Below are 18,384 nucleotides of genomic sequence, written 5' to 3'. Positions count from 1 at the left end.
ACGGTCGAAATGAGCCACCTTTTTGGCCAATGTGGGCCAGTTTGATGAGTTACTTCACTATGCATTTAGTAATTTTGACCATTGTTGCTGAATAAATATTCTTTAAATATCACAACTTACTTACATTTTAACACAAAGCACCCCCTTGGGTACTATTCAAAAAGTCTGACTAAAGTAATGAATATTAATGTTCAACTGCTGGCCACTTTTTCATTGGTGCCTGAGACAGTTTCATGCTTCAGCCCGACCATGTGAGCCGCACCTGCCCATTTATTCCATTCTAAAAAAATTATAAAAAGAACATTATTTTTTATATTTCATGCTGGGCTCTCACGGCTCCCCAGGGATGTGGCCGCAGCCCGCTACGGGGGCGTGGCCCACAGTTTGAATACTGCTGCCTTCAGTGATCACACTTCCTAATGAACTACCAACCTCGTTTCATCTCCTCCTTCCTTCTTCCTCCTGCTGCAGCCTTTTATGCCTCTTAAGTGGCGCAACTGATTTCAGGTGCAGGCCATTACCCTTAATTGCCTGACCACGGCATAGGCTGTTAGGCTGCAAAAGCTGTTAGGCCTAATTGCCTGTCCTCTACTTCTACATGCCTCTTCAGCCCTCTTCTTGGCCTCAGTCAATATGGGATTCTGAGACATGTAGTTCACTTGGTCAAAGTTAGGTTTTTCCACTTCTTGTAACTTTTAAAGGGTAGATTTCATTCCCTTAGTATTTCGAACAGAGGGGATATTTGTTTTAGCTCTATTAGAGGAAGATGTGGCAGAGAAGGCAATCCTTTCATTGTTATTTATAGTGCACCCTTGAAATTGAGGAAGACCTTTAGGGACCAAAAAGTTTCTTTCTTTTAATACAATAGGTTTAGGAGTCACAACCTTAGAGTTTACCACCTTAGTTTTAGAGGCTGAGAGCTATTAAAATGGCAGTAAGCCACGACCTCTTCTGGCAGTGTGGTAAGAATATTCCCTTCAGAGGAAAAATACTGTGTCTCTTCCCACAGAATTTCCTCATTACACTGGGCTCTGTCTCCACCAAGGAGATCCTCCCACAGTACACCGCCCCCAGGGTTTGAATCAAAAAGTGTCTGCCTTCCCCAGGCCACTAGGAGGAGACTTACGGCAGGGATTTAGTGAGGGATCCGCAGGATTCTTCACAATTTACAGCAGCAGAATTACTGCTTGACGTAATTGCACTAAAATCCCCATGAAGTCCTATGTACTCCAAAAATGGGGATTAACACTCTTCGTCCACCAGTTGTAATCCTGTGGTACATCCACTACACCATGTGGTGGTAACAGTAAATGAATTTGGTGGTAATTTAGTGGATTTACTGCCCAATTGCCACCAAACACGTAATAAGGGCCATGGTTTTGATCCACATTCAGGATATGTTGGGCGTGTCAATAAAAGAGGTTCATACACTGCAAGTAAGAAGCAGCGCTGCCTCTAGTTCTTAGAAGCTACATTCCTTAGAAAAGTAACGTGTTTTCATTATCGAACATCCTATTTCCTCTTTGTGTGTTGATGGGTTGAACGCCCAAGTAACAGAAACTTTCCCTAAATGTTAACTGTTATGTTATGTTGACTTATACTGTGCACCGCTACCACCTGCGGCAACTGGATGAACTGATCCATGTGGGGAACCTTCAGTGTATTGATATGCATGAGGCTAGGGGCATTATTATGCCTGATCCAACATATTATGCCTGGGCCCAGAATATATGCCAGCAATATCTGCTGGGTAGGTGGTCACACGCAGTTTTGACCAAATGGCAAATGTTCCTCATGAGAATATAGTATTGCGGCTAATGTTAACAACGTGATCTATTCTACTTGTGAAAAGTTGGCACACCGTTATTAGCATTAGATATTTAATGGTTTACTAGTATTTAGTGCCAGACTCTTTGAAACTTCAGTATCTAAAAAGGGATTAAATAGAAGCTGTTTTCGTGTGAGTATTACCTGTGCCAGCACTGTAAGCATTAATTATTAGTGGGTGCACTTAAGGCACTTGCTACTCGATAAGCCATGTCAGGTGCCACTTTAATATACAGTGCATTTACCCTTGATATCTGTTTCTGTCCCTGGTCAATGCTCATAGTTCAAGAGCTCAGGTAACTTCAATGTCCCTCTCCTGTGAAATGTTAGCACCGTGAAGCCCCTCTTATCTGGAGGGAACTTCAGCAGCCGTGACATCAACCCCACAGGGTAAAAGGGACCACACAACTTAAATCATGTTCATTACATTTTAGCCCTCTTCTAAGTACAGTATACTTTATGTACATTCCTAGTGTGTGGAGAAGTGTGAAAAGCATCCTCTCTACAAACCCCCAAAATCCGTCTGTCACTGCCATCACACTGCTCTTCACCATCCTCCAAACGTTGCACTTCCCTATCCCCCCTTTTTAAGCTAAAGTGCTCCACAATTATTTTAAGGAATCGACACTCCACCTTCCATCATTTCTGCTACTCGTTTCATCGTGAAGAACTCCCTGCAAAGGGGTGCAGCATCACTCTGACACTGAAGGTCTGGTGCTGAATATAAACCTGGTTAGTTGTGGCAGTTGGTGGCGGAGGAGGGGTTAGGGATTTCATTTTGAGCTGTGTGAGAAAGGTTGGGGCTTGTGGGAGACGGCAGAGCAGACCTCTGCGATAAAATGAGCAGGGACTCTGTGGTCTCTGCTGCAACCAATCTCTGAGATATGTAAGAGTGAGATTTGAATCATCCCACATACTAAAAATGGTAAAATAGATGACTGCTGTCTTTACATTTCACCCTTCCTCTGCACCTTAAGTTCTTGCCATCCATAACCCTGGTTATGGTAATGTCTGAGTTTCCACAACACCCATTTCCCACGTTGCCAACTTGCAGATGCTTGTTTGTTCCTCATGGGGAGGGGAGGAGGGAGAGAGGGAGAGGGAGAGGGAGAGAGGGAGAGGGAGAGAGGGAGAGGGAGAGAGGGAGAGGGAGAGGGAGAGGGAGAGGGAGAGAGGGAGAGGGAGAGGGAGAGGGAGAGGGAGAGGGAGAGGGAGAGGGAGAGGGAGAGGGAGAGGGAGAGGGAGAGAGAGACAGAGAGAGAGAGAGAGAGGCTTTCTGTAAATGGCTAGCAGCAGGAGAGTGCATGGCTGCAGGGATCTTTGCCTAATAAGACCTACTCCCTACATCCCCCGAGTCCCCTCTAAGATCTCATACCGCCTTACACTAGCCACGCAAAATAAAAAAACGACAACCACCACAATGCTAGATATTAGCACATTAACAGTAACCGAGCCATGACTAAGCTCTCCTCTTCAGTCTTGTCACACTCTCCCACATCAGTGGCAAACCAGACCCAAATCGCTGTAGTCTATCGATCTGGAGTTCTTCTCGATGGATCACATATTGTCAAGTTTCACAGCAAAACCTATAAAAAGCAGATTGGCACTTAGGAACCAGGTGTTTCCTATCTGCACGCATCAACACCACATGTTTCGCATCTGTCTTTCCCACTCTCCCACTAATCAACACCACCCCTCTTTTCTATTACACAGCCAAGCGCAGAAAGGCCACCACTGGTGGACGTGTTTTTTTAGAATTGGTTTTGGCATTACATGGTATATTTTCAATGAAGCAATACATAAGCAGTGGTGGCAGTTGAATTATTTCAATGGAGAGTTGTAAATATTTTCCACAACTAGCTTGAGCGAAAAAGCATAGTGGGGGTTCCCAAAACAAACAAGGGAAGTTCTGTTTTTCTGCCACCTGAAATGCTTTTAATGGGTTAAAATGGTGGACTTTACAGCACAAGGTTTCTAAAAAATTCAGTAAAAAGAGACAATTTTCAGTTGGTTAGGTAGGGTTACGAATGAAAACTCCAATAAATAACATGCCACAGATACTACACAGGCACATTTTCTAAATCATTTTCATGATGCCTGCTCCATAATATATGCAAGCAATTCCACTGTAAAACACACTTCACGATGCCTGTGCCCACAATATATGCCAGCATTACCCCTGTAAAACACTTTCATGGTGCCTCTGCACCAACATATGCCAGTATGTGCTGGTTATTTTGGCAATAATTATTGTAATGTGCCACTGTAAAAAGACATTATCATGCTGGCTGTGTCAGTATTTGCGCTGCTGATTGTGCTCAATTATGCCAGTATTGCTGCTGTGAGAAGTAATTCTTATGCTGGCTGTGGCCCTGTAAAGAGCTTGAAGACAGTGACTAAACTATGCCCCACATTTGCCAGGACCACCATCGGAAACACACTGCCAACTAGAGTTCCATCCTCCCCATTGCACACACTTGCTGCCCCATATGGGCACAACCATTAGTTGCATTGCACATACTCGGGTTCACATTCACACAGACACACACATTCACACAACACTCATGGATGCACACAAAACAGTTGTTCTAATGTTTACATTTATCTTTTCCTGACAGTCCTACAACTGTTCCCTCGCCCTGCTGCATAAACTTTGCTGAGTACCTGCGCAGCAACAGGCAGGCGGGAGGATAGTTTAATGACATTTACCTCCCAGAGTCCCGCTGCCGCAGAGTCTGTAAAACACAAGAAAAATCACCTAACTAGACACCCCCTTGGCTTCATATGAGCCGTACTCACTTGCTCCGCGTAACACCTGCAGGGACGGCACCCCAAATGGGGGCCTGCAGGGCATCTGTCACTGCAGAAAGTAGGGTTATTCTATCATGCACCGTGCTCTTGAAGCGGAGCACTGGATATGACAATCATTTATGGCCTCTGCACAAAGGGAGTGGCTGCACCCAAGCGCCCATTATGTACTGGTCGGCAATGTGTAAAACGTGGAGATGTAATTCCTTTTATTTTCTATTTGTAAATATATATTTTAATGTGTGTGCATTTCTCTCTTTAAAGGGATTACTGTTAGAAATCTGTCTGAGAGGAATTTTCTGTGCCCTCCCTATTAAAACCCCTTAAAAGGGGCGGCGGGAGGGGATTTCACCTTTTGTTTCAGTTTCAGACAATTTTGGAACGAGTCATGTTTGTTGTGACTGGACCTGTGGTCACACAGGCCAGTCCGATCAGTGCTGGGGGCACCCAGCATACTCTTTAGTTGGTCTTGTTGCGGGCTGGCTCCCATACACATGTCAGCCCGAGGCATTCTGGGGACACCCAGCCGACAATTCCAGTTGCAGGGATTGCCCTCAGGGTCGGATTGGGCCGAAATCGTCCTTAGGGGGTGGGGCCGGTTTCTGGCCACTCCTGGGCCGGTTTGGAGAAAAAAAAAAAAATTAAAATTAATTTTCAAATTCTTTTTTCTTCAAAAAGCCTTTCATCCTTCTTAGGTCGATAAATGAAAACCACCACAGATTGGGTGATATTGTATGCATATTTGCTTAAGCGTAAGTGCTACACAATAACATATCATTTGGGCTTGGACGTCTGCTTGCATTCACAGTAATTTGACAATATGGATCTATACACACTGATATTAATGATACATATGGTGATCCATTCTTTTATGAAATGTATATCACATTAGTGAAATCATAACAATATTTTTCGTAGTGTACTTAGGAACAATGTCATTTGATGCCACTTCCTGTTTTGTCAAGGGGTGAAAGGTTGTGTTTCACAGCTTCCCGTGGGGTAAAATGACATCACTTCCGGCGATGTCATCAGAGGTCAAGGGTCGTAAGGCGAGGGGTGGGCCACTTTTTTGAGGCAAGGAGTGGGCCACTTTTTTTAGGTGACCGGGCATATTTCTTGTCCCAGTCCGGCCCTGATCACCCTGAGAGTCGTGGTCACACTGCAAGACATCAGCTGCAGGGGGGCTCCCAGGCTAGAAACTGTGCTGTGACCACACAGCAGGACAGTGGCCTGAGGGCTCCCAGGCTACACATACTAATCTGGGGGCACCCAGATCAGCAGTACCGTGATCACACAGGGTAGGCCTGCAGGCCCAAAGAAATTAAGACACGATAGACAGAAGAGCCATGACATGGAGTCTGCCGCCGTTCTGAAACACGTGCGTGCAAAGCTCCTTTTTTCACAGTCAGTCATGACGTCGTCGTGAACTATCCTTGAAGGGGCAACAATACAACGTTGAACAACCAAGTCCATTGATTCGTCCATTCTAAAGAGACGGCATACTTACTGACCTGTGTTTGATAGCGACCGAAAGCAAATATCAAATTCTCTCATCAGGTATTCTCGCTAAATATTAGACACAGTGTGTCAAATGTATGAGCGTTCTGTGCGATTTTCGCCATGCTGCAGCAATTGCGTGAATTCATTCTGTTCCGTATGTATTTCCATCTTTGAAACAGGGATGAAGATGGATGTTTACACTTAACAAAAACCGACATGGGGCATTGCAATGAAGCATGCAGTATTGCAAAACACATGCCTTTTTCTGGTATGACCTTTCCACACTTGCAGCGTAATATAATAGGCAGTTTTTTTTTAAACCTAGAATGCCACATGCAGTACCATTAATGACCAATGCAGCATTATTATCAGAAATGCAGTCTAACTACTAATGTGCCCAAGTGTGTTTTCTACAGTTGCATTAACGCAGCTCAGTGTTGCCCCGCCCTGAGAAGTAATGTTGCGCTGCTTCGGTAGCACGATGTATGTATCTGCTAGAATAAACGCTAGTCAAACATTAATCAGTTGAGTGCAACCTCCTGCTTAATGAGAAAGGTTTTCGCCACTTATCTGACTCTTGTTGCATGGCCGGATTAGGGAACCACAGGCCCGTAAATGAGGACACTCGTTTCCTGAAACAAACTTAAAAGCCAGCACTGGCAAAGCCAAAATGTTTGACCTTTCTGTAGCAAGACATTCCAACATTCATTTTAAAGTTACAATTTTCACATGTCAATTGTATACAATGGTTATTACTTGGCGTTAGCATTTCCTTACAAAACAGAACAAGAACCACATTATACTACTAGTCTTAACATTGTATGTACATAAAAAGAGCCTCTTGACATGGTAAAGAGATCCATTACACCAGAAGATGGTTGTTAGATGCAATTAATCCATTACTTTTTAGACAAAAGTTTGTAAAAGTCGAAATGGCTCTTTTAAATCAACTTAATGTGGCATGTATCTAGACGAGTATAGGCAGAATGTCTACAATTAACCTATTACCTTTCAAAGAACGCTTTTGCAGGCAGAAATTACTCTAACATCATGATCAGCCAATATAACAAAGGAGACAGACCGAGCATGCTTAAGGTTTATAGTGAAAGGGTCGAATACATTGTTTCGAAATGCAATCGTTTTTTTTTTGTGGGGGGGGGGGGGGGGGGTGGTCCGCCCCCAAATCCCAGTCTTTGGGGGGAAAACCAATATTTTTTCCTATACGAAAGCCAAAAAAAAAAAAAAAAACAAATTACGTGCATTCGAAGTTTTTTTTCTGTCCTTTTTTTTCTCTAACTATTGCATTTCGAAACAATGTATTCGAATCTTTGACTGGCCACCACATGCTTATAAGTGCCAACACAACATCTATAAACCGTGACAAGTGATTGACAATGCAGAGGATGGATAAAAAAGGACAAAATACTGACACCTCTGAGCCATAAGTAACCAGAAACGTCCTAAGCCTTAAAACCACCGCGAATCAATATGTCCCGTTGCAGTTAGAACACGCACATTAGGAAACCCAGATTCCAGAGTGCCTGCAACAAAAATATAAACGGGAGGGAGCAGCAACCTCATTTCCTGAAGACTAAGTCCACAGGGGTTGCAGTGATACCCCTCACCCTCAAGAAAACCCCGGTGATAAGGACAGCCTGACATTTACTGCAATAAGCCTGTGGTGGCCGCAGAGAAACCCGAAAGTTTGTGTCCTACAGAAGGAACACGCACCAAAATACAATGGGATCTGTGTGAGACAGATGGTGAATAGATATTGGACGACCGATATGCGCCTCCTGCCAAAATAATGTTGTGGGTTGCAATGACCGATTTAACACACATGTAATGCCATATACTGCGATGGCCACTTGGAACCACCAGGTTAGGGCACGCCGACCAGAGGCAGGCCCTTCAGTAAGCTGGGACCCCTCAAAGCCCAGCAGAGATTTGGTCTTATTTAGACCTGGGGAGCCCATATGAACCCCTAAAATTCTAAGGCCACTGGCCGACTGACCAAATCCAGGTGTGTTGGAAGGTACTGTCGAGAAACAACCAAAGACATACTTCTGAGGCACTGTCAAAACCAACCGATTTACTCACCAAACCCTTCTTTTCCTGCTCCTCCAACATACCTACATACACACTTTACATCACTATGGGCTAGCCACACAGCACACAGACACACCTAGCATTAAATTAGCCATCACACCCAACTAACTCTCTGAGCATAACCATAGACTGTACATAACAATGCACATAATTCTTAAATCCATCCACACTACACACAAATGCACACCAGCACAACTCAATCAAACACCTAACAGACACCTGCGACACTGGACCCCATTATGGATACAACTCACCAGTGCGCATGACCGTACCTCCACCCTATCCTCATACGACCCACACACCTAATGTAAACATTAGCACACATCCGAGGCATTGAGTCTTAGCCCATGGCTACAACAACCCGGGCCTCTCAACCAAATCACACACCCAAGGCAATGCACACAGATGCCAGTTTCTCCTGGTTCTGAACCTATCCTATCAGCTTATCCCCACTAACACACCCTGCGCTCTTCTCTGGCAGAGCCAAGTAAGCACCTGGAAACTGCCCTTGGGTGGTAGCGGTGCGCCGTATATATCAACATAACAATTATTCATCCCTTCAAACTCAAATGGCCACCAGGACAGCAGCTTAGAAGCAGAAAACATGTGCATGCACCGATTCCCTATTCTGGTTATTCATAGCACAGTAACATCTATGCATACACAAATACTTCCTGTGGTTTGGGTTTTAAGCATCTGAAAGATGTAGTTTTAACTGGAACTTTTGATTCTCTTTGTGAGCGTTAATACACAAGCAGCTCTCTTCATTTGTAGTGCCAGCTTCTAATAATGCCACTTTCTTAGTCCTGAATCCTACATGGAAATATGGAAAGCATTCCTGTCCGAACTAGATTTGCAAGATCTTGTTATCTGGCAAACAATTGTTATGGTCCTGGAACATTGAGAAAAGAATGTACCTGCTCTTGGAGGTTGAACTCTGCATAGGTGGCTTGTTGGAGTGTTGTCTTCAGCTGCACAGATGGATCTGTGGTAGGACCATGGTGTGGAGCCTGCTGGACACAAACATAGTTTTCTTTATTAACGCTTTTGTCCCAACTAACTCGGTGCAGAAGTAATACAAACATATTTAGCACAATAACAAACTTTGTCAGCCCGCCTGATCCTTGCCACGATTTCTTCATGGTCATCATAATACTCATGCCACCAGGGAGGACACACATATTCACATTCACATCTGTAGTGTGTGAAAATCCCCTAAGTCGGGAGAACTAGGGGGACGGATGATGGAGGAAGCCCTGGTCACCCTCACTAGTTCCTATCATCGGGCTGGGTAAAGTCAAATGTGGCCCATACATCACAATGCTGATTTAATGACAGGCCAAACAGCCCCACAGCCTTGCCAAGTAAAATGTACACTTTCTCAGAGGCACACTGGCCCAGTAGAATTGCTGATACTCCTTTCACCTTTACTACAGGTTTTGGGAGAGAAATGGCTTTGGTGCAGATGCAAGATACCAACCAACACATTTACGGGGGAAGAACGCAAATAGAACATCCAAGATGCCAGAATGGGTTCTTCCAGCTGCAGTCCACCCACCTCGCCACAAACATATTCCTTAAACAGAGAAGCAAGGCACAGATAATGGAATCATAGCAAACAAATCCCCCTGCCTCATCAATCAAACGCTGGTGCAAACACTGAAACATAATTTCCAACAAGGCAAGGGAGCCACAGGGTATAAAAAAAAGTCAAAACAGAGTGGGTGTTAGGAGGAGTAGAATGCAGCAGGAGATTGGAGCGAGTTGGGGGTGCAGAAAGGAGATTGCGGAGGGTGCTTGGAGAGCAGGAAATTCAGAAAGGGTGGGATTCGAACACCAGAAGTAGGATGTTAAAAAAAGTCAGGACGACATAGGATTTGAGTGCCAGCTGGAAGAGATTAAAGAACTTCTGGAGGAGATGGGAGTCAAATACCAAGAGGAGGAGGAAGCAAAAGAACACCTGGAGTAGGTGGGAATAGGAGAAACAGGAGGGTTTGGGAGAAGAACAGTAGGACGATGTTGGAAAATAACATCTGAGAAGATGCGAGTTAGCTAACCAGAATAGGAAGATTTAGGGGCAAGCCTCTAACTTATGGGAGTTGGTGGGTGTGAGACTCTAATCGGAAGAGTTTGAGTACAGAGAAGGAGGAAGAACTGGCACATGGCATAGTATCAAGGAGGGGCAGGAACCAAGCAGGAGTAAAGAAGCTGTTGACAGGGGAGAGAGAGAAGCAGGATCTCAACTTGACGAGAAGCTACAGTGATAACAAGAGTTCCACAGAGAGAAGGTCATGGTGATATTCCACCAACACCGAGAGACAAACTGGAACTGCTGGACTGCCCAGGTGGGTGGGTCCACACTGATATGCAAACTCCTATTCTCCTCTGTGAAAGGTACAGTGAGCTAAAACGTGGTTGTAGACCCTCATGAGTGGGAACCTACCCACAGAACAGGTTATTTGGCTGTATTTGTTCTCTGTAGAGGGGCTCCCAGACCTTTTGCACAGTGTATGTATGTGTCTAGTGTAAAAGATGGAGAGGAGAATTGGGTAGTTGGGGTGTAGGAGAAGGGATTTAGCATTAGTAATTTTCCTGGTGCTTGAGTTTAATACTAGAATTCATGTGTCGAGTTCCAGTCAGCTGCAGACCGGGGAGGTATGTTTTTCATTATTCTGCTGTCCACCAGGATGCAGCGTTAGTACTGTTCTCTATTTCTTTTTATTGCACGAGATTGAGGGACTGTCCCAAAGAGTCCGATCTCCAGAGTTTCTTGTTTCGGGAATATGGCATGTGGTAGTGAGAGTAATCTGAAACGGTTGTGTGAGATTAGTGTTCTGATCATTCTTTGCTCTCAAGAATGTTTTGGGTCTAGGCCCATGCTGCTTATACATGTTGTAAAATGTCCAATGCAATTTGTCTTTGAGGTTGCATGTCTTTTTGTCGGATTGTTTCTGGTTGGCCTTTGGGTCGGAGTCTGTGGTGGCTGTTGGTTGAGGCTGGTCAAGTATGTTTTGTTTTAGTCTTCAAGAGTGCTGTGCTCATATATACATTGTGGTTTTGTAAAGAGCAAGGTTTTAATACATTTTTTGAAGACTCTCAATGGTCTTCCACTGTGCGCAGATGCCCCTGGATGAGTTCCAATGCTTGGTCATCAGAAATGAGAATGAAGATCCTCCATGAACAAAAGGTCCTCTGGGAAACAGAAATATCAGTAAATGTGTTACCCAAAGAAGAAGTCACACTAGAGAGCAATGTTGATCCAAGGCAGCTACCTCTATATCCTTGTTCAGTCAATGTAAACAGAAAGGGTCTATGCACAACTATGTTATCTGCCATCAGGGCAGCTTTAAGAAGAAAGCCGGAATGAAGATATCTCGATTTAAGGAAAAACCTTCAATATATGGAAATATTTTGGGAATCATACTAAAATGTCAACCAGATAGTGGTAACCTTACCATTACTGTGCCTTTGCGCCATACTAAAAATCGGACTCCCATTGCACTGAATAAGGGGAGCAGGGTTGCGGGTGTGTTCCCCGAGCCCCTTGTTTGGTGTAATGGGCTTGAGGGTTCTGGGGGTATCCGCCACTTCCATTAGATGGACACAAAAAAGAAAAGTGCTGTCAGTGCCAGTTCCGACCCACGTTAGGGAACTGATGTGGCAGGGATAGAGGGCACTCAGCGGTACATACAGAAGTTTGCTGGCAAAATGATAAGTAGGCAGGGGGGAAGAAGGTAGGGGATGCGCAGAACAAGTGATCTATGTGATCACTGTGCCTCGTCATAAGGAAAGTCGGCATTTTATAAGTCGACATTTTCGGCGGCGCAGTGAACACATACATCCGAAATATTCCCCAAGCATCAAGTAAGTAAAAAAGAAAGGTATTTACAGGGCTCTGCACTCATTTTACTAGCGGCTTTCATGCAAGTTGTCAGAGGTTTGAATGAGTGCATGACATGTATATGGGTTGTTCAACATGCTAGCACCAAAGAAGAAATCCTAAGACTTTAGTGCAAGCTATCAATATTCATGATCAGTCGATCAATCCGCAATCCAAAAGAGCGAGGCTTTGATAGTAGAGAATATGTGAAAGAAGAGGCAATATCTATCATGGGAACTTCAGGCCCAAGGCGATTTCCACCATGCCCTGGATATTAGAGTAAGGAAGGTGAGGATGATGCCTCTTGAGGTTATTAATGCATCCCATCACACATAGCATTGTTCAGTAGAAGCGCTCTTTGCACTAGAAGTGGGTGAATGCAAATGCACGATAATGGCATCAATAATGTGACCGTGAGCTTGGTCTTTGCCAAAGCCGAGAACCGCAAATAGGTAGTGCAACTAATTAACAACATTGCAACTGCAGCAGTGCCAAGTTCCTCTTATTTAAAGGAGTTATTTGGCGACTGAGCGCAAAGACTACTGAGGTTCTGGCACCATCTCATCCTTTTGCGGGAGCTTACAAAGAATGCTGAAACGACATTACAACAGCTGGCAGGTGCAAACACATTGTAGGATGATTGTTGTCTTGCCAATGTACACAGGACACACCAGCAAGCAGCAGCCAGACAAACCCAGGGACGAGCCTTCCTTCATATCAGTGAATTCGTTTTGTGAACTATTTTTGCACATCAGTTTGGAGTACAGGTTAGATGGTGAACCACAAAGAGTACAAGAGACGCGACATAGGAGCACCTTCTCGGGGAGTGCTTCAAGAAAGGACCAGGGAGCAGGGGGCGGATTGAGTGTCATCCATAAGCATTCATACCGGGAGGTCATTCAGGGACGCACTTGGCCTCTGCAAAGCGATGAGCGGGGTTGTCTACTTTGGTAGAGTTACACGTATTAGTGACCAGTGTGCATCTTCGAGAAATCAGCTTGATTAGCGGCAGAGCTGTGACTTTCTTTTCAGAAAGGGAATGCATTTTAAGGTAGGATCTGGTCTAGTTTGCTTTTAATATAGAATGTGTGCCACCCCCTCCTACAAGTCTGTCATGGAATTTTCTAGTACACCGAAGTAGAAAGGACTTTCCAGGGGAACTGATCCGATTATCACCCAGGCCAGAATGTTCCAAGTCAAACCCAATTGTTGAAAACGAGGCACATAATTAAGAGTTGTGGACTGAGGTAGAGGCCTTGATTGAGGGACACTGCTCCTCGAGGAGAAACCAAGTGCTAGAAGTAGGCCTGGGAGAATCTTATGAGAAGGCATCCACTTATATTTGCGGGCCTGACCCTCAAAATTAAGGACACGTGAATAATCACAGGTGCCTCAAACGTCCACATTATTTGTGTGTCCCCGCCCAACCTTTTAAAAAAGCCCTGTTAGCAGACGCAAGACCTCTCAGAGAAGTGCATCATGTATGCTTTGCGTTTAAAACACCCCTATCGCCATCTACACTTACCTTTCCCCACAGCACAGAGCAGCAGTGTGCAGTCCTATTCAGGAAGCTGCAGCTCCGAATAGGACTGCACAGCAGGGCATGCCACAATAATATGCTGAAAGAATAAGGATTTACCTCTTATTGAAAGGAATATGTCCATGTAACGAACTTTGATGATACAAAGACATGAAAGTAACTGAACTACAGATTGAACTGCTGCACGGCTATGGCATTATGAAAGTGCTACAGGTGTGAAACACACGTCGGCCTATGAGAAGTCAATACTGAATTGCGCCAAACTCTAGAGTATTCCTCAGTTGTAAACAGGGTAATCAAAACAGCATTTGGCATGTAGATGTCTAAAAACCTATGACTTCAAGTTGCTTAAGGTTCGAACCCAGCTTAGCTGGCTGCTCGCTTTACAAAGTGTTGTTGAGCGTCCAAACCTCTACACTAACAATGTTTTGGTCCAGGTACACACATATATATATATATTCAGTGAAAAAACTTTGTTAAAGGGACGTTATGGTTAAGTTGCGCTACTAAAAACCTATGAAATTCAGTGAAAAAAACTTTGTTAAAGGGACGTTATGTTTCCAAGTAAAACCGAAAAACCCCTGAAATTCGCCCGTTATGGTAAGCTCAGCAACCATAACTCGCGCCCCCACCGTGCACTGCTAAGACTAACACCCAGGACATCAAAGATGACATCACAAATGTCATTGATGACATCACTGATGACATCACATGTCTGGCTCACTCTTTTTTCCTTTACTCATATATCTAGGCCAGTAAGTCAGGAACTAAAAATTCACTATACTATAGAACAAAGTACTATGCATGGTTTTGCAAATGGGTCCATGTTATATTTTTTGAAAAATGTCATAATGGACCACCAGGGGGCGTGGCCCACGATGGCTGTGTAGAGACGGAGCTCCGCCACGCACCATCACCAGACAGCATTTTTCTACCTCCCCCCGGCTGTCTAGGAAGTGCCCGGGTGCACTGTGCAGCGGTACGGCATAAGTGCTTGTCTGGAGCAATTGGTAGCGGTCCACGACAGGCGTGGCGGCTACGCATCCCAGTCAGAGCGAGAGAATTGACTGGACGCCCTGGGCCAAGGACAGGCCCGGGAGCAGTGTGAGGCCCACACCCTGATTCGTGCTGCGCTTGCTCCGCAGAGAGAAGCGGAGCAGGGGAGACGAACACTGCCTGATCCTTGACAGAGCGGAAGCCAGAGAAGATGCAGTGATTTGGGGCAAGTAGGGGATGGGCTGGGAGTCGGGCAGCCCACAACACGCTATCGAGTTAAAAAGAGAACTGGGATATACTGGAACCCCATGCAAGAGGTTACACATGGAGAGAGGGAATCGGGCGGACCCCTGTGCATAGGAACCGGCGGGATGAGGCTCTAAAACCTGGAGGCCTGAGAGCAATGAAGGCGCATACCAGGGGAGGAGGTTGGCACCCAGGACGTAATAGGGCCTCCTGTCCATGGCCCCGAGGAAAAGGGCACTGGGCGCAACCTGTGCTGTTGCTTTGCCAGAGCCGTGCAGTGCAAGATATGCATCAATTCGGTTCCTCCCCCAGTTTCTGGAGGGATTGAGGGTACACCAGTGGCCCACACTGACCTGGGGAGTACAGTGCAAGGATTTCGATCTGGCTGTGGCCCCCAGCGGCGAACAGATCGGTCTTGTGGAGGTGGCACTGCATCGGGTGCTGTTGGCAGCTACACTGTCGAGGGCCACGGGCTCAGTCCTACTATGTGAGAGCACACTGCCAGAGATCGTTTCCCTGCAGTGCTTCAGAAGGCACTCAGAGAAGGACTTGCGCGTTGGTTCAAGCATGTAGGATACAATGGCGGGGGGGGGCCCGGCCTTGACCTGGGACGACTTAAAAGACATCCTACTAGAGATCAAGGCAATCAGAACAGACATACAGGCCTAAATGTACAACCTTAAGGGTTGTGTAGGTAAATTGGAAGACAAAATGGAGGGGATGGAGAACTATCACCTGCAGGTAGACCTGCTAGACATGAAGTGTGAGGCACGACTCACAGACCTTGAATCCAGGGAAGAGGGCACACTGTTAAAAATGGATGACATTGAAAATAGGGAGTGCCGAATTTACCTGTGCATCCACGGGGTGAGGGAGCAAAAGGGGGAAACGGCTGCGGAAGTTGGAAGGAAGGTGCAAGGTCTGGTAAACCAACTTTTCACGATGGAAGGAGGAAAAGAAGTTCAATTGGAAAGGGCTCTTAGAGGAGGAGGGGGTAGAGGCCTGAGGTCGATCGTGGTCTGCTTTCTTAGATATAGGGAGAAAATGGAAGTGCTGGAGAAAGCTAAGCAACTGTGCAGCGTTCAGTTTGAGGGAGACACAGTCAAGGTGTTTCAGGACCTGTCGGGCCTCACCCTGTCTCGGCGGAGAGACTGTCGCCCACTGACTCAATAGTTGACAAAGAAGGGTATCAGATACTGTTGATCCTTCCCATTTGCACTGTCATTCAAAAGAGGTGAAGTGGACCATCGGGTCACCAGTGGCCAGGAGGCGCAGCAGGTCCTACACGTGCTTAAAGAAGAGGTTTCAAATGAGGGACTAGATAGGGGTGCAGCAGGAGCAGCAATGGAACAAGGTTTGGAGGGCACCCTGCGGGCCAAGAAGAGGATGCCAAGTGGCAGAAAATATAAGAAGCCCAAAACACCCCCGCGGGTGAAATCATGAGGTTTTGAGGGGGGAAAAGTACTGATGGGCGTATTCACAGGCCACAGGTGGCCATGAAAGGAAGAGGGAACATTGGGGAGAGGTGTTAAGTGAGACGGTTGGTGAGGCGCATAGTCGCTCTTGGTGGCCCATCACAAGGTAGGCTTCTCTGAAGTGAGGTGGTGTTTTCTTGGGAGGGAGCGTTGGGCGGCACGGTGGAGCGAGGAGAGGGGTTGTGGGTGAGGAGTGGGAGGGGTTTGGGATTGTTGGGAAAGAACCAATGTGCAGTTGAATATCCATGCCCTGTCTGGGTCAGGGTACTGGTTGAAGGATCAGAATGGCGCACATTGACATAGAAGGCCGGGACGACGAACTAAAAATGGGGTCCCTGAATGTCAAGGGTTTGAACTCGCCCACCAAAAGATCCCTGCTAGGTAGAGAATTTCAAAATAGGGGGCTGGATGTGTTGGTGGTTCAGGAGACAAGATTGACCCGAGGAGAGGAGGATCCCGGGGGCCCAGATAGGCATCTGGGCCCGTCAAGAAGGGTGGAGTGGGCATCCTCCTTAGCCGGGAATTAGACTGGGTGACCCAAGTGTCTGGAAGACAGCTGAGGGGAGGGTCCTGGTGGTCTACGGGACCTTGGAGGGAGTGCAGGTGACCTTCACCACAATATATTGCCCAAACATGGGACAGTCTCAGTTCCTTCAAGAAGCCATGGGAGACATACTCAGATGGACAGTGGGGTCACTATTGCTTGGGAGAGACTTTAATATGTGGGCTGACCGATGCATGGATCAGTGTGGGGAACAGCCACGAAAGGGGAGGGGGAGTGCAGGTGCGGTGGGGTGGGGGGGGGGCCTCCTCGATTTTATGAGTGACAAGGGCCTACTAGATGTGTGGAGGGAGGGCCACCAGGCAGATAGGGGCTGTACCTTCTTCTCCCACCAGTGCAGAACAAGGATTGACTATTGGTTTATAGGACTGTCACATAGACAGAGAATGATAATGAGCGAAATAACTCCCGTTAGCTGGTGGGACCATGATATGGTTGGCAGGACAATTTCGTTGTTGGGTCTCACAATGAAGGAATCTCTCTGGCGTTGCAATGATATGTTGTTAAAGGATGTTGCCTTTGCCGCAGAAATGAGGGGGGCGATAGAGGAATATTTTAGTCTCAATGACATTGGGCAGGTGGAACTTGGCATGGCGTAGGAAGCTGGCAAGGCTGGATGGAGAGGCCTCTTGATACGGGAGGGCTCTGCCAAAAAGAGAATTAGGATTCGCCAGACAGAGAGACTGAAGAAAGAGATTCGGGAGCTGGAGGCTGGAGGGTTGGGCACAGGGACAGAGGTCCAGGATAAAAGCAAAGGGAGTTGAAGGAACTGGAGGTGGGAAGGGTGGTCTCAGGCCTACAATCCCAGAGACAACAATATTACAAGAAGGGGTATAAGGCAGAAACTCTGTTGATGTCAAAGCTGTAGGGGCAAAGAGCTGACAGGTGGGTAACAGCAGTGGAAGATTCGGGGGGGTTGTTACACTCCAACACAGACAAAGTTCTACAGGAATTCACTGGGTTTTCTGAAAGGTTATATGGGGAATAAAGGGTGATAGAGGAGGGGGAGCTGGAACAGTATTTGAAAGCGGTGTCCCTGCCGCTCTTACAAGGAAAGTGAGGTAGGGAACCTGGAAACCCAGATCACTCAGGAGGAGATACTTGTGGTGATTTGGGGGTTAAAGTTGGGGAAGGCCCCGGGCGAAGACTGGTACACAGCAGGGTTGTATAAGGCATTCTCTGGCAGTCTGGCCCCACATATGTGTAAACTGTTTAATAATATTCTGTCATTGGGAGGGCACCCCTCTCTTTTTGTAGAGCATTAATAAGGGTTATACCCAAGGAAGGGAAGGATCCTAGGAAATGTAAATCATATTGCCCTATATCTCTGCTAAATGTTGACGCCAAGATCTTTACAAGATTTCTGGCTACAAGGCTGGAGGGGGTCATACCAAAATTGGATCACTCCGATCAGGTGGGGTTCATCTAGGGAAGACAGGGG

General features: G+C 46.2%; 1 protein-coding gene across 7 annotated transcripts in view; it reads right to left on the bottom strand.

Moving 5' to 3' along the window:
* REPS2 (RALBP1 associated Eps domain containing 2) overlaps positions 1-18,384 on the bottom strand; it is a 1,712,589-nt gene that overhangs the window by 320,901 nt on the left and 1,373,304 nt on the right. For 5 of the 7 annotated variants that reach the window (XM_069636810.1, XM_069636815.1, XM_069636813.1 and 2 more), the window contains one exon: positions 9,162-9,257. In XM_069636810.1, the coding sequence (XP_069492911.1) occupies positions 9,162-9,257 (96 nt within the window). The remainder of the gene's footprint in view (positions 1-9,161; positions 9,258-18,384) is intronic. The other 2 variants (XM_069636811.1, XM_069636808.1) reach the window with 1 other exon arrangement.

The sequence above is a fragment of the Ambystoma mexicanum genome, chromosome 7p (assembly GCF_040938575.1).
Source record: "Ambystoma mexicanum isolate Mex_15411 chromosome 7p, UKY_AmexF1_1, whole genome shotgun sequence".
In the NCBI taxonomy this organism is placed as follows: Eukaryota; Metazoa; Chordata; class Amphibia; order Caudata; family Ambystomatidae; genus Ambystoma; species Ambystoma mexicanum.
The sequence above is the reverse complement of the archived record's forward strand: the minus strand, read 5'-3'. Positions and strand labels throughout refer to the sequence as shown.